The sequence below is a fragment of the Halichoerus grypus genome, chromosome 9 (genome assembly GCF_964656455.1).
Source record: "Halichoerus grypus chromosome 9, mHalGry1.hap1.1, whole genome shotgun sequence".
Taxonomy (NCBI): Eukaryota; Metazoa; Chordata; class Mammalia; order Carnivora; family Phocidae; genus Halichoerus; species Halichoerus grypus.
The window spans coordinates 44,874,483-44,888,958 of NC_135720.1; the positions used below are offsets into that span (position 1 = coordinate 44,874,483).

A 14,476-nucleotide genomic window follows, 5' to 3' on the forward strand; every position below is an offset into this window, starting at 1 on the left:
ATATGAAAAACTGTTGGCACAGAAGATTCTAGGGGAAGAGAACAGGAATTACATTTTAAATATGTTAGGTTTAAGATGTCTATTAGGTATCCAAATAAAGATGCTGAGTTTGGAGTTAAAAAGATCTGAGCCAAGCACTGAAATCTGGAAGTTGCTGGCATGTGGATGACATTTAAAGTCACAGAATGGGCAATATCAACAAGAAATTGAATGCAGATAAAGATAAGAAAAAGCCAAAACCATTCACTTTGTACTCTCAACTTTAGTAGGAAAAAGAGAAGAGGAACTAATATATGAAACTGAGAAGGAGCAATCATTGAGGTAGAAGGAAAACTTGAGAGTAGTGGCCTGAAAACCAAGTGGAAAAAAATTACATAGGAGGAAGAAGTGATCAAATATGTCATATGAAGGCAATAGATCAGGTAAGATGAAGACTGAGAAATCACCACTGTGATGTAGCAAGTCATTTAAGATGAGGTCTAAACATTGACCCCTGGATTTCACAATGTGAAGACACATGTGCCCTTAGTGAAAGCAGATTCAGTGCAGTGACTGAGGGAAAATTCTGACTGGAGAGGATTCAACAAGAATGAAAGGAGAGAGAGTAGACAATGAGAATAGACAAATGAGGAATTTTGCTATAAAAGGAAGCAAAGAAATGGGGTGGCAATAAACATGGGAGCTAATAGGGCTTTCAGGGACTAAGAAAAGATTTAACATGAGAGAAATAACAGTATATTTCTATAGTATTGAGAATGATGTAGGAGAGAGTAAAACAATTACCAATGTTGGAGAGGAAAGGAGTGATGCACCTGGAGCGATGACCCTAAATAGGGAAAACAGAAAGCTATGTAGTGTCCAAACAAAGAAATTGACTTTATAAAAAAGCATGGCTAAAGTAACCAACAATGACAGGAATGTATAGCAGTACAAATGATGACAAGATGGCAAATGTAATGATGGTAGTAATCTATGGAAGTTCTCTTCAGAGTGCTTCAATTTTCTCAGTGAAGAAGCAGGGTCATAAACTAAGAGTGAGGATGGAGAAGGAAGTAGAGGTAGGACGGAAGAGAAAATAAGAAACAGTCTCCTAATTGAGAAATCCTTTTTTTTTGCCAGCTGTTAAAGTAGTATCTACCATTATAAATGTGAATTGGCCTGAAATTAAGATAACCACATGGCTTCTCAAGATTCATATAACTTCTGAAAGTCCTTAATGTTCCATTAGATGTCTCATAAAGACAATAATTTTTTAAAAGGAAGCTTAGAAAAATGTGGTTTAGACTACCAGTTTTACAAATTATAAATTTTATAAATTTCAATTTTTTTCAAATAAGCAAATTCTTCAGGAAAAGCATCTCTATGAGACAGTTTTTAAAAATGAGTCCTTTATAATAAAGTAGATGATTGTTATTATAAAAATTTTAAAAAATCTTTACTGCTTGTCTATGGCTAAAGAACTCTTAAAAACCATGTAATATAATTACACAAAAAGATCTCAAAATTTAACAATGCCTAAGAAAAATTCCAATACTAAGTAGAAAAAAAAGAAAAATGAAATATGGCATTTTAAACTAATTATATATTTACAACTATTATCGCATAATTATTATCTCAACATATACACATAGAGATGCACACTATTTTAAAAGCAAAGGGTAAAAACCTCCAAATTCTTAAAAGGAATGTATTTTAAAGAAATTTAAAATGAAAAGCAATGCATAAACCAAAGTTCACTGAGTAAAAACTCAATCAAAACACAGTTATCCCATACCATTTTTTAAGAGGTAAAATAAAGAAATTACTATAATTGCTAAAACCATGAATCTATATATAATTAGCAAGCCAATTCTACATATGCAAGTTTAAACCTACAAATAGCTGGTGAAGGATTCACCATCATCAGTTGAATTGACCCTTATTATCTCCTCAGACAAAATATGAACATTTTTTTCCTTTCAATTCTATAATAATCATTGCTAAATGATGTTTTTATATAGAATGTTTAAAAAAAAAAAAGGTCATCAAGGGATACTTGCATACCACATAAATATTCTTTTCCTTGTATTATACTCAGTTCAAATACTCATCCCTTATCCCTCTAATATTAATGTGAAAATTATAAAAAATTCTTTTAAACTAAAGCCATTGCTGCAATATTATTTCATAACTTGCTTCCTTGGGGAGCAGTGGTATATAGTTTACTCAAAACTTTTCTAAGATATATATCTACTAAACCAAATTTCTGATTAAAACAGTAATTTGGGGGGTACCTGGGTGGCTCAGTAAGTTAAGCATCTGACTCTTGATTTTGGCTCAGGTCATGATTTCATGGGTCATGAGATCAAGCCCCGCACTGGGGTGGGGGGGGCCCATGGTCAGCATGGAGTCTGCTTGAGATTCTCTCCCCCTACCCCTCCCCCCCATGTGCATGTGTGCCTTTTCTCTTCTCTCTCTCTAATAAATACAAGTCTTTAAAAAAAAAAAATTTTGTTCCCTCTTTTATTTTTAGCATACTTTACAATGCTTTAAACTAGCTTCTTAGTCATATTACTTACTTGTCAATAAACATGGAATAGAATAGGCATGGATGGTTATGGAAAAATTTTATGAATTATGATTGAACCCATAACATGCTATGGGGTGTGGTAAAAGATCAACAGATGATGGTACCAATGAGATTTTAAAGTCATGTTGGTGGTTCAGATGAAATGTGGCTAAAATGATCATGCATTTTTCAAACTGGAATGGGAAAAGTATAAATGAGAAGGCATACCAATTCATGCATCATATTTTTCAATTAGGAATTTATTATTTTTTGCCCCCAGAAACTTTATCACTAAATCCTCACCAGATTTTGAGCTCTTCTTAGTGCTACAGTCAATGTTGCCCTTTCATTCATAGATACTGAATTCAAAAGAAGTATAATGATAGCCCAAAAATTTACCTACATTCTGTCTTTTTAACATCTTATTGGTAAGAAAATAGAACTAGATTGGAAACTTATTAATAATCTATTCTTTTAGCAGAATATGAGCAGATGGGGAAAAAGATATTCTAAACAGATAAAAAGTACACTGAGAAAGCACAAGCCACTGTGGACTAATTACTTTTCCAATTTTACAACTAATAGTGGACCTGGATGAATTACCTTAACGCTTTTGGGGCCTTCAATTTCATTTATAGGATATAAATGAGAAGAACTAGACTAGAAGATTTCTAAAGTCAACACTAACATACATAAACATCAAGTGACAGTGGTTGCCGAGAGGCAATCATGAGGTAAAATAAGAGTAGAAAGGGAAACTTCCTTTCTATTATATATCTCTAGACTTTGTATATGTGCAAATATTGTCTAGTCAATAAAGAAAATAATTGCTAAAAAACGGCATAACGTTCCTTCAATCTCTGAAAGTCTATTATAAGGAGACTTAATTAAAAGTTTATGTATATAGATTCCTTAATTTGTATATTTTACTCATACCTTACTAAAGTTTGGAGGAGGGTTTTTGCCTCTACATAAATTTGAGAGGGCCCATACGGCATTTCTGGTTGTTGTAAGTCTGTTTGAATTTGTTAATAACCTGCCAAAAAAAAAAAAAAAATAGAAAAAAGAAAATTGTCACTTTACATTCATTTCTTCTTTTTAGCTATTTTATATCATAAACTATAAAAATTCTCAATATACTTTATAACACAGTCAACGTGGTAAACTAGGAAAAGGTAATTTTAAAAAATCATTATAAATATATATAAATATATATTTAGCAATTATATATATATATATATATATATATATATCACTGCTTTATTTTTAAAATTCTGAATCTATGATCTGAATGGATCCTTAGAAGACATAAAACGTGTTCAAAATAAAGGGTGTCATGGAAAACTGACTTATCTGCTTCTGTATACTTTATTTTTTTTAAACCTTGACAGAATTATTGTTTTAAGTCACAATATAAAGTAATAGATAATGCAATTTTGAATATGAAATCTTTACACTGGGGCTTTAGGGGAGCAGAAAAGGGAATGCATAAAGTCTTACCAAAAGTAGCCTAAGCATTACAAATTAAGACCAAATTATCCCAGTAAAAAAAAAGAAAAGATACAAAATACTGGGTTTGGTACTTAAAATTATTTCTATATACTTTAAAAAGAGTATTAGGATTCTGGGAGAGAGAAGAAAAGATGGCGGAGCAGTAGGGGACCCTATTTCAACTGGTCCCCGGAATTGAGCTGGATATCTACCAGACCATTCTGACCACCCACGAAATCAGCCTGAGATGTAAGAAGATCTGGATCTCTACAGACAGAATATCACAGGCGGTTGGTTTCGAGGTACAAAGCGGGGAGCCGTGATTCCGCGGGCAGATATCGGAGGATAAACGGCAGCGGGAGGGAGCCTGGCTGTGGGGATCCTACACCGCCGGTGAGCGACAGCCTCGCTCACTGGGGACAGGGCACAGACTCACAGATCGGTAGCGGCGGGGAAAGGACTTTAGGGCAGCCCCTGGGGCGGAAACCCTAAGCAGCGGGGTCCTGCGTGCGAACTGGGAGCGGCTGGCGGTTTTAGAAGCACAAAGGGCAGAGACGTGCCCCGACCTGGAAGCAGGACTGGGAGCGCTGCGGAGGGGCGCACAACCCAGGCCGCTGCAGTTTATAGCAGCACAGACAGAAACGGAGACAGTGTGGCCTGGAGAGCTCCCTGAAGAACAGACTGCGATCTCTCTGCTCTGAGGCAGAGGGTTGGAAACGGTCTCTTCTGCTCTGACTCTCGGAAGAGACGTGGAAAGCCGCCAGAGAACAAAAGCCCCAAAAAACTGATTCCCACTGAGCCCATCCCCCACCACAGGGGGGCAGGGCAACTCTGCCCAAACAGGGTTGCCTGAGTAACAGCGCGGCAGGCCCCTCCCCCAGACGACAGGCTGGGAAAACAAGAGGCCAGTAACCCTAAGGTCCCTAGAAAACAGGTGCATCTTGCTTGGGTTCTGGTCAATAATTTGGACTCTATACATTCCCTCAACCACCCATCAACAGAATGACTAGGAGGAGGAACCCCCAAAATAGAAAAGACTCAGAGATTATGACTTAATGCTGCAGATTTACAAATGGATGCAGATATAACCAAGATGTCGGAGACGGAATTCAGGCTAGCAATTGTGAAGACAATAGCTAGAATGGAGAAATCAATTAATGGCAACACAGAGTCTCTAAGGGCAGAAATGAAAGCTGAATTGGCAGAACTTAAAAATGCTATCAATGAGATCTAATCCAACTAGATAATCTAACAGCTAGGGTAAGTGAGGCAGAAGAATGAATAAGCGACCTGGAAGACAATGTAATAGATAAAAAGGGAAAAGAGGAGGCCAGGGAAAAACAACTCAGAATCCATGAAAATAGAATCAGAGAAATAAGTTACACCATGAAGCATCCCAATGTCAGAATAATTGGAATCCTGGAGGGAGTGGAGAGAGAGGACTAGATGTATTTGAGCAAATCGTAGCTGAGAACTTCCCTAATCTGGGGAATGAAACAAACATTCGCGTCCTAAAGGCAGAGAGGACCCCTCCCAAGATCAAGGAAAACAGGCCAACACCCCGGCATGTAATAGTAAAACTTGCAAATCTTAGAACCAAGGAAACCATCTTAAGGGCAATTAGGGGGAAGAGATTGCTTAAGTACAGAGGGAGGAACATCAGAATAACGTCAGACCTATCCACAGAGACCTGGCAAGCCAGAAAGGCCTGGCAAGACATATTCAGGGTACTAAACGAGAAAAACATGCAGCCAAGAATACTTTATCCGGCAAGGCTTTCATTTAGAATGGATAGAGAGATGCAGAGCTTCCACGACCGGCAGAAACTGAGAGAATATGTGACCACTAAGCCGGCCCTGCAAGAAATATTAAGGGGGGTTCTATAAAAGGAGAAAGACCCCAAGAGTGATCTACAACAGAAATTTACAGGGACAATCTATAAAAACAACGTCTTCACAGGCAACATGATGACAATTAATTCATATCTTTCAATAAGTACTCTCAACGTGAATGGCCTAAATGCTCCCATAAAACGGCACATGGTTGCAGACTGGGTAAAAAGACAGGACCCATCCATATGCTGTCTACAGAGACTCATTTTGAACCTAAAGATACATCCAGACTGAAAGTGAAGGGATGGAGATCCATCTTCCATGCCAGCGGACCTCAAAAGAAAGCTGGGATAGCAATTCTTGTATCAGACAAAATAGATTTTAAACTAAAGTCTGTAATAAGAGACACAGAAGGACACTATATCATTCTTAAAGGGTCTATCCAACAAGAAGATCTAACAATTGTAAATATCTATGCCCCCAACATGGGAGCAGCCATCTACATAAGCCAACTGTTAACCAAAATAGTCATATTGATAACAATACGTTAATTGTAGGAGACCTCAATACTCCACTCTCAGCAATGGACAGATCATCTAAGCAAAAAATCAACAAGGAAACAAGAGCTTTGAATGATATACTGGACCAGATGGAACTCATAGATACATACAGAATATTCCACCCTAAAACAACAGAATACTCATTCTTCTCAAGCGCACATGGAACTTTCTCCAGAATAGACCACATACAGGGTCACAAATCAGGTCTCAACCGATACCAAAAGATTGAGATTATTTCCTGCACATTCACAGACCACAATGCTTTAAAACTGGAACTCAATCACAAGAAAAAATTTGGCAGAAATTCAAACACTTGGAAGCTAAAGACCACTCTGATCAAGAATGTTTGGGTCACCCAGGAAATCAAAGAAGAACTTAAACAATTCATGGAAATCAATGAGAACGAAAACACATCGGTCCAAAACCTATGGGATACTGCAAAGGTGGTCCTAGGGGAAATACATAGCCATCCAAGCCTCACTCAAAAAAACAGAAAAATCCCGAATTCACCAAGTAACTCCACACCTTAAAGAACCAGAGAAAAAGCAACAAACGATGCCTAAGCCACGCATTAGAAGAGAAATAATTAAAATTAGAGCAGAGATCAATGAATTAGAAACCAGAAACACAGTAGATCAGATCAATGAAACTAGAAGTTGGTTCTTTGAAAGAATTAATAAGATCGATAAACCACTGGCCAGACTTATCCAAAAGAAAAGAGAAAGGACCCAAATTAATAAAATTATGAATGAAAGGGGAGAGATCATGACTAACACCAAGGAAATCGAAACAATTATTAGAAATTATTATCAACAACTATATGCCAATAAACTGAGCAATCTGGATGAAATGGATGCCTTCCTGGAAACCTATAAGCTGCCAAGACTGAAACAGGAAGAAATTGACAACCTGAATAGGCCAATAACCAGTAACGAGATTGAAGCAGTGATCAAAAACCTCCCAAAAAACAAGAGTCCAGGGCCTGATGGATTCCCTGGGGAATTCTACCAAACATTCAAAGAAAAAATAACACCTATTCTACTGAAGCTGTCTCAAAACATAGAAACAGAAGGAAAACTTCCAAACTCATTCTAAGAGGCCAGCATTACCTTAATCCCCAAACCAGGCAAAGACCCCATCAAAAAGGAGAATTTCAGACTGATAACCCTGATGAATATGGATTCCAAAATCCTCAACAAAATCCTAGCCAATAGGATCCAACAATACATTAAAAGGATCATCCACCATGACCAAGTGGGATTTATCCCCGGGATACAAGGGTGGTTCAACATTCACAAATCAATCAATGTGACAGATCACATTAATAAGAGTAGGGAGAAGAACCATATGGTCCTCTCAATTGATGCAGAAAAAGCATCTGACAAAATACAACATCCTTTCCTGATTTAAACTCTCCAGAGTATAGGGATAGAGGGAATATTCCTCAAGTTCATAAAATCCATCTATGAAAAGCCCACAGCAAATATCATCCTCAATGGGGAAAAGCTGAAAGCATTTCCCCTAAGATTAGGAACACGTCAAGGATGCCCACTCTCGCCACTATTGTTCAACATAGTACTAGAAGTACTAGCAACAGCAATCAGACAACAAAAAGAAATAAAAGGTATTCAAATTGGCAAAGAAGAAGTCAAACTCTCTCTCTTCACAGATGACATACTTTATGTGGAAAACCCAAAAGACTCCACCCCCAAATTACTAGAACTCATCCAGCAATTCAGTAATGTGGCAGGATACAAAATCAATGCACAGAAATCAGTTGCTTTCTTATACACTAACAACGCAACTGTAGAAAGAGAAATTAGAGAAACGATTCCATTTACAATAGCACCAAAAACCATAAGATACCTTGGAATAAACCTAACCAAAGAGGTAAAGGATCTATACTCTAGGAACTATAGAACACTCATGAAAGAAATTGAAGAAGACACAAAAAGATGGAAAAATATTCCATGCTCATGGATCAGAAGAATAAACATTGTTAAAATGTCTATGCTACCCAGGGCAATCTATACCTTCAATGCCATCCCCATCAAAATTCCAATGACACTTTTCAAAGTGCTGGAACAAACAATCCTAAAATTTGTATGGAATCAGAAAAGACCCTGAATCACCAAGGAAATGTTGAAAAAGAAAAACAAAGCTGGGGGCATCACGTTGCCCAATTTCAAGCTATACTACAAAGCTGTGATCACCAAGACAGCATGGTACTGGCACAAAAACAGACATACAGACCAATGGAACAGAACAGAGAGCCCAGATATGGACCCTCAACTCTATAGTCAAATAATCTTCGACAAAGCAGGAAAAAACATGCAATGGAAAAAAGACAGTCTCTTCAATAAATGGTGCTGGGAAAATTGGACAGCCACATGCAGAAGAATGAAACTCGACCATTCTCTAACACCATACACAAAGATAAACTCAAAGTGGATGAAAGACCTCAATGTGAGACAGGAATCCATCAAAATCCTAGAGGAGAACACAGGCAGTAAACTCTTTGACATCGCCCACAGCAACTTCTTTCAAGATACATCTCCAAAAGCTAGTGAAACAAAAGCAAAAATGAACTTTTGGGACTTCATCAAGATAAAAAGCTTCTGCACAGCAAAGGAAACAGTCAACAAAACAAAGAGGCAACCCACAGAATGGGAGAAGATATTCGGACAGATAAAGGGCTGGTATCCAAGATCTATAAAGAACTTCTCAAACTCAACACCCAAAAAACAAATAATCAAGTCAAAAAATGGGCAGAAGACATGAAAAGACACTTCTCTGAAGAAGACATACAAATGGCTAACAGACACATGAAAAAATGTTCATCATCATTAGCCATCAGGAAATTCAAATCAAAACCACACTGAGATACCACCTTACACCAGTTAGAATGCCAAAAATGGACAGGGAAAGAAACAACAAATGTTGGAGAGGTTGTGGAGAAAGGGGAACCCTCTTACACTGTTGGTGGGAATGCAAGTTGGTACAGCCACTTTGGAAAACAGTGTGGAGGTTCCTCAAAAAGTTAAAAATAGAGTTACCCTATGACCCAGCAATTGCACTCCTGGGTATTTACCCCAAAGACACAGATGTAGTGAAAAGAAGGGCCATATGAAACCCAATGTTCATAGCAGCAATGTCTGCAATAGCCAAACTGTGGAAAGAGCCTGGATGCCCTTCAACAGATGAATGGATAAAGAAGATGTGGTCCATATATACAATGGAATATTACTCAGCCATCAGAAAGGATGAATACCCAACTTTTACATCAACATGGATGGGACTGGAGGAGATTATGCTAAGTGAAATAAGTCAAGCTGAGAAAGTCAATTATCATATGGTTTCACTTATTTGTGGAACATAAGAAATGGCATTGAGGACATTAGAAGGAAGGGAAAAATGAAGAGGGGGGAATCGGAGGGAGAGATGAACCATGAGAGACTATGGACTCTGAGAAACAAACAGGGTTTTAGAGGGGAGGGGGAAGGGGGGATTGGTTAGCCCGGTGATGGGTACTGAGGAGGGCACGTACTGCATGGAGCACTGGGTGTTATACGAAAACAATGGATCATGGATCACCACATCAAAAACTAATGATGTACTGTATGGTGACTAACATAACATAATAAAATTTTTTTAAAAAGCATGGAAAAAATAAAACAGAGAGTATTAGATTACATTTTTTTAAACCATGAAAATAATATGTTTCAGGAAGTAAGGAATACAGGGTCAAATTGAATGAAGATCAGCTACTGAGAAGAGATGTTTGTTTTGAACAGACTGTATTTTTGATCTGCAACCTGTTACAAGTATAGAGAAACTAGGTTTTAAAAAAGAAATCCCTATTCTGTAGTAACCTCAGCAAAAATGGTGGAGACAGTAACTCTGGCAGCCTGTCCCCCCACAGAAACAACCAAAAAAACTTGTAAACTTTGTCAGAATCAACTTTATCAGAACTCTCAAAGATAGTCAAAAGTTTATAGTAACCAAGAAAACTGTTAACTAGGAAAGGGCTGCAGTGTGGTAGGAGAGATTTCAGGCAGTATAATTTACCCTTGACCTACTCCCTCCCAAGTCTGGCAGCAGTCTTGAAGAAGCAAGCTAGAATTCCCACTGTGAGTTCCGGGTTCCAAAAAGGAGCTAAGGAAACTTGTTTCCAAGGAACTGTGTTTGTTTTGATCTGTGTGGGTGCTGCCAGAAGGATGGATGCAAGGGGCTTGCCTTTGCTTTGTCTTACTGGGAACTCTTTCATTAAGATCACCTGATAAATTCTCATCAAAAACCATGGAGGGGCAGGCGCCTGGGTGACTCGGTTGAGGGTTTGACTCTTGATTTTGGCTTGGGTCATGATCGCAGGGTCATGGGATTGAGCCCTACACTGGGCTGTGCACTCAGTCTGCTTGTCCCTCTCCCTCTGTTACCCCCTCCTGACCCCCAGAATAAGCACAGGTACACACGTGTGTTCTCTCTCTCGTGCTTGCTCTCAAATAAATAAATAAAATCTAAAAAAAAAAAAAAGAAAGTGAATTACTACTGATTTTCCAGAAATAAGAATATAAGTATAAAAGAATACTACAAGCAATAGTAATCCAACAAATTGAATAGCCCAGAAGAAATGAACAATTAGAAACACATAAACTACCAAACTGATTCAAGAAGACACAGAAAATCTGAATAGGCCTACAATGATTAAAGATATTGATCAGTAATCAAAAACCTCACAATAAAGAAGAGTCCAGCACAAGATGACTTCACTGGTAAATTCTGCCAAACATGAGAAAAACTGAATCCTTTTCAAACTCTTCCAAGAGATAGAAGAGAACATTTCCAAACCTGTTTTATGAGCCAGCATTACCCTAATACCAAAGCCAAAGACATCACAAGTACAGACCAGTATTTCTAAAAAATACACATGCAAAAATCTTCAACAGAATCTAAGGAAATTTAATACAGCAACATATTAAAAGGGTTACATACTATGACCTAATGGAATTTACCCCAGGAAGACAAAGATAGTTCAATGTACAAATAATAAATAATAAAATACACATTAAAAGAATGAAGGGGAAAAAAAACCAAACATGTGATCCTGTCAACTGATGCAGAAAAAGCATTTAACAGAACCCAACACTCTTTCATAATATCAACAAACTAGGAATAGGAGCAAACTACCTCAACATGATAAAGAACATTTATGAAAAATCTGCAGCTAACAACATATTCAATGGTGAGAGTGGAAGCTTTTACTCAAGATCAGAAACAAGATGAAGATACCTGCTTTTGCCCTGTTATGCAACACTGTCCTAAAAGCTCTAGCCAGAGCAATTAGGCAAGAAAAAGAAATAAAGGCATCCAAATTAGAAAGCAATAACTGAAACTGTTACTATTCACAGATGACATGATCTTATATAAAGAAAATCCGCAACAAAACCCCACTAGTGCTAATAAATGAATTCAACAAAGGTGCAGGCTACAAGATTAAAACACAAAAACCAACTGTATGGCTATACACTATCAATGAACAAGTCAAAAAAAATTTCATCTAAAATAGCATCAAAAGAATAAAACTTAGGAATAAATTTAACCAATTCTGTACTCTGAAAACTAATTCATATGGAATTGCAAGGAGCCCTGAATAGCTAAAACAATCTTTTTTAAAAAAGATTTATTTATTTGAGGAGTGCCTGGGTGGCTCAGTTGTTAAGTGTCTGCCTTAGGCTCAGGTCATGATCCCAGGGTCCTGGGATCTAGCCCCGCATTGGGCTCCCTGCTCAGCAGGAAGCCTGCTTCTCCCTCTCCCACTCCCCTTGCTTGTGTTCCCTCTCTCGCTGGCTCTCTCTCTCTGTCAACTAAATAAAAATCTTTAAAAAAAAAAAGATTTACTTGAGAGAGAGAGAGCATGCACGAACAGGGGGAGGGGCAGAAGGAGTGGATGAGGAAGACAGAGGGAGAGAGAATCTCAAGCAGACTCCCACTGAGCACGGAGCCCAATGCGGGGCTCAATCTCACAACCCATGAGATCATGACCTGAGCTGAAATCAAGAGTCAGACACTTAAGTGACTGAGCCACCCAGGCACCTCAATAGCTAAAACAATCTTGACCAAAAAAAGAAAATTGAAGGACTCACACGTTCTGATTTCAAAATTTACCACAAAGTTACTGTAATCAAAACAATATTGTACCATTCAATGAGGAAAGAATACTCTCTTCAACAAATTATGCTGTGATAAGCAAATGCCCTCACATCATTTTAAAAAATTAACCCAAAATGCATCAAAGATGCAAATGTAAGAGCTAAGACTATAAGACTCTTTGAAGAAAACATAAGGGCAAATATTCATGACCTTAGATTTGGCAATGGTTTCTCACATACAACACCAAAAGCATAAGCAACAAAAGGAAAAAAATATATAAATTGGATTTCATCAAAATTAAAAACTTTTGTGACTCAATGGACACTATCAAGAGTGAAGACAGCCCAGAAAATGCAAAAAAAAAAAAAATTGTAAATCATTAATCTGATAAGAATGTATTCAGAATATATGAAGAATTCTTACAACACAGCAACAAAAAACAAGTAACTGAATTAAAAATTATTCAAAGGACTTAATAGACATTTCTCCAAAGAAGATATAGATATAGTCAACAAACCCATGAAAAGATGTTCAATGCAAATCAAAGCAAAATGAGATACCACCTCACACCTACAAGGGTGGCTTAAATCAGAATAACATAACAAGTGCTGGTGAGAATGTGGAAAAATTGAAACTCTCATACATTGCTGGTGGGAATGTAAAATGGTGCTGCTGCTATGGAAAATAGTTTGGTGATTCCTAAAAAGTTAAAGATAGAGTTGCATACAACCCAGCAATTCTTTTCATAGGTATATACCTAAAAAGAATTAAAAAGTACTGTTCAAACAAAATCTTGCACTTGAATGTTCAGAGGAATACTATTTAATCAAGAGGTGGAAAATAAATGACCATCAACTGATGACTGGGTGAACAAAATGTGGTACATCCATACAACAGAATGTTATTCAGCCATAAAAATAATGAAGTACTCATACATGTTATAATATGGATGAACCTTGAAAACAATATGCTAAGTGAAAGAAGCCAGATACAAAAGGTCACACAATGTATGATTCCATTTATATGAAATATCCAGAATAGACAAATCCATTGACAGCAGATTAGTGGTTTCCAAGAGCTGGGGCTAGGAGGAAATGGGACATGACATCTTAATAGGTATTGGGGTTTCTGTTTGGAGTGTTAAAAGTTCTGGAACTAGATAGTGGTAATAGGTACAAAACACTGTTTAATGCCAGTGAACTGTACATTTTAAAATAGTTAAAATGATAAATTTTATATGTTATGTATATTTTACCATATACAAAAAAAATCTGTTCTACAGGTTTTCCTATAGTCTTTGAAGCCTCCTAAAACCATAACTCATTTAGAAATAAAATAATTACATTGACTTTCTATATCAGGGGTTGAGAAACTTTTTCAGTAAATATTTTAGGCTTTGTAGGCCTTTCTCTGTAGCAACTATTCAACTCTGCTGATGTAGCAAGAAAGCAACCGTAGACATTAAGTGAGCAAATGGGAGTGATTGTGTTCCAATAAAACTTAATTTACAAAACAGGAAGCAGGCCAGATTTGACCTGAGGCCTGTAGTTGGCCAAGCTGTGTTGTTTACTATTCTTTATCTGTGTTAATGAGGTTATCATATAAATTAAAGTCAAATTAAATTAAAACAACAAATGTGTCAGTATATGAAATCGACAGTAAAAGATTTACATTTGCTGAGAGATTTACGTTTACTGCAGTTATGTTTACTGAGAATCAAATGAAGTAGAATAAAACAAATTAAAACTCACTCAAACAGAATTGATAAAACCATACATTAATAGAAATTTTACATTTACTTAAGCAATAACTAAAATGTGAATTTCAATGTGAACAACAGATAATCCATAATCTTAATCTTAATAAAAGCCAATAACTTTCTTCCTTTTGCCCAA

The 14,476-nt window shown here is 37.0% G+C and overlaps 1 protein-coding gene across 2 annotated transcripts in view; it reads right to left on the reverse strand.

Moving 5' to 3' along the window:
* The window catches only part of KPNA5 (karyopherin subunit alpha 5), a 50,512-nt gene that overhangs the window by 20,848 nt on the left and 15,188 nt on the right, over positions 1–14,476 (reverse strand). The window contains exon 8 of one of the 2 annotated variants that reach the window (XM_036082265.2): positions 3,485–3,584. The exons of the other annotated variant lie outside the window; for it this stretch is intronic. Coding sequence (XP_035938158.2) covers positions 3,485–3,584 — 100 coding nt within the window. The remainder of the gene's footprint in view (positions 1–3,484; positions 3,585–14,476) is intronic. 2 annotated transcript variants of the gene reach the window in all.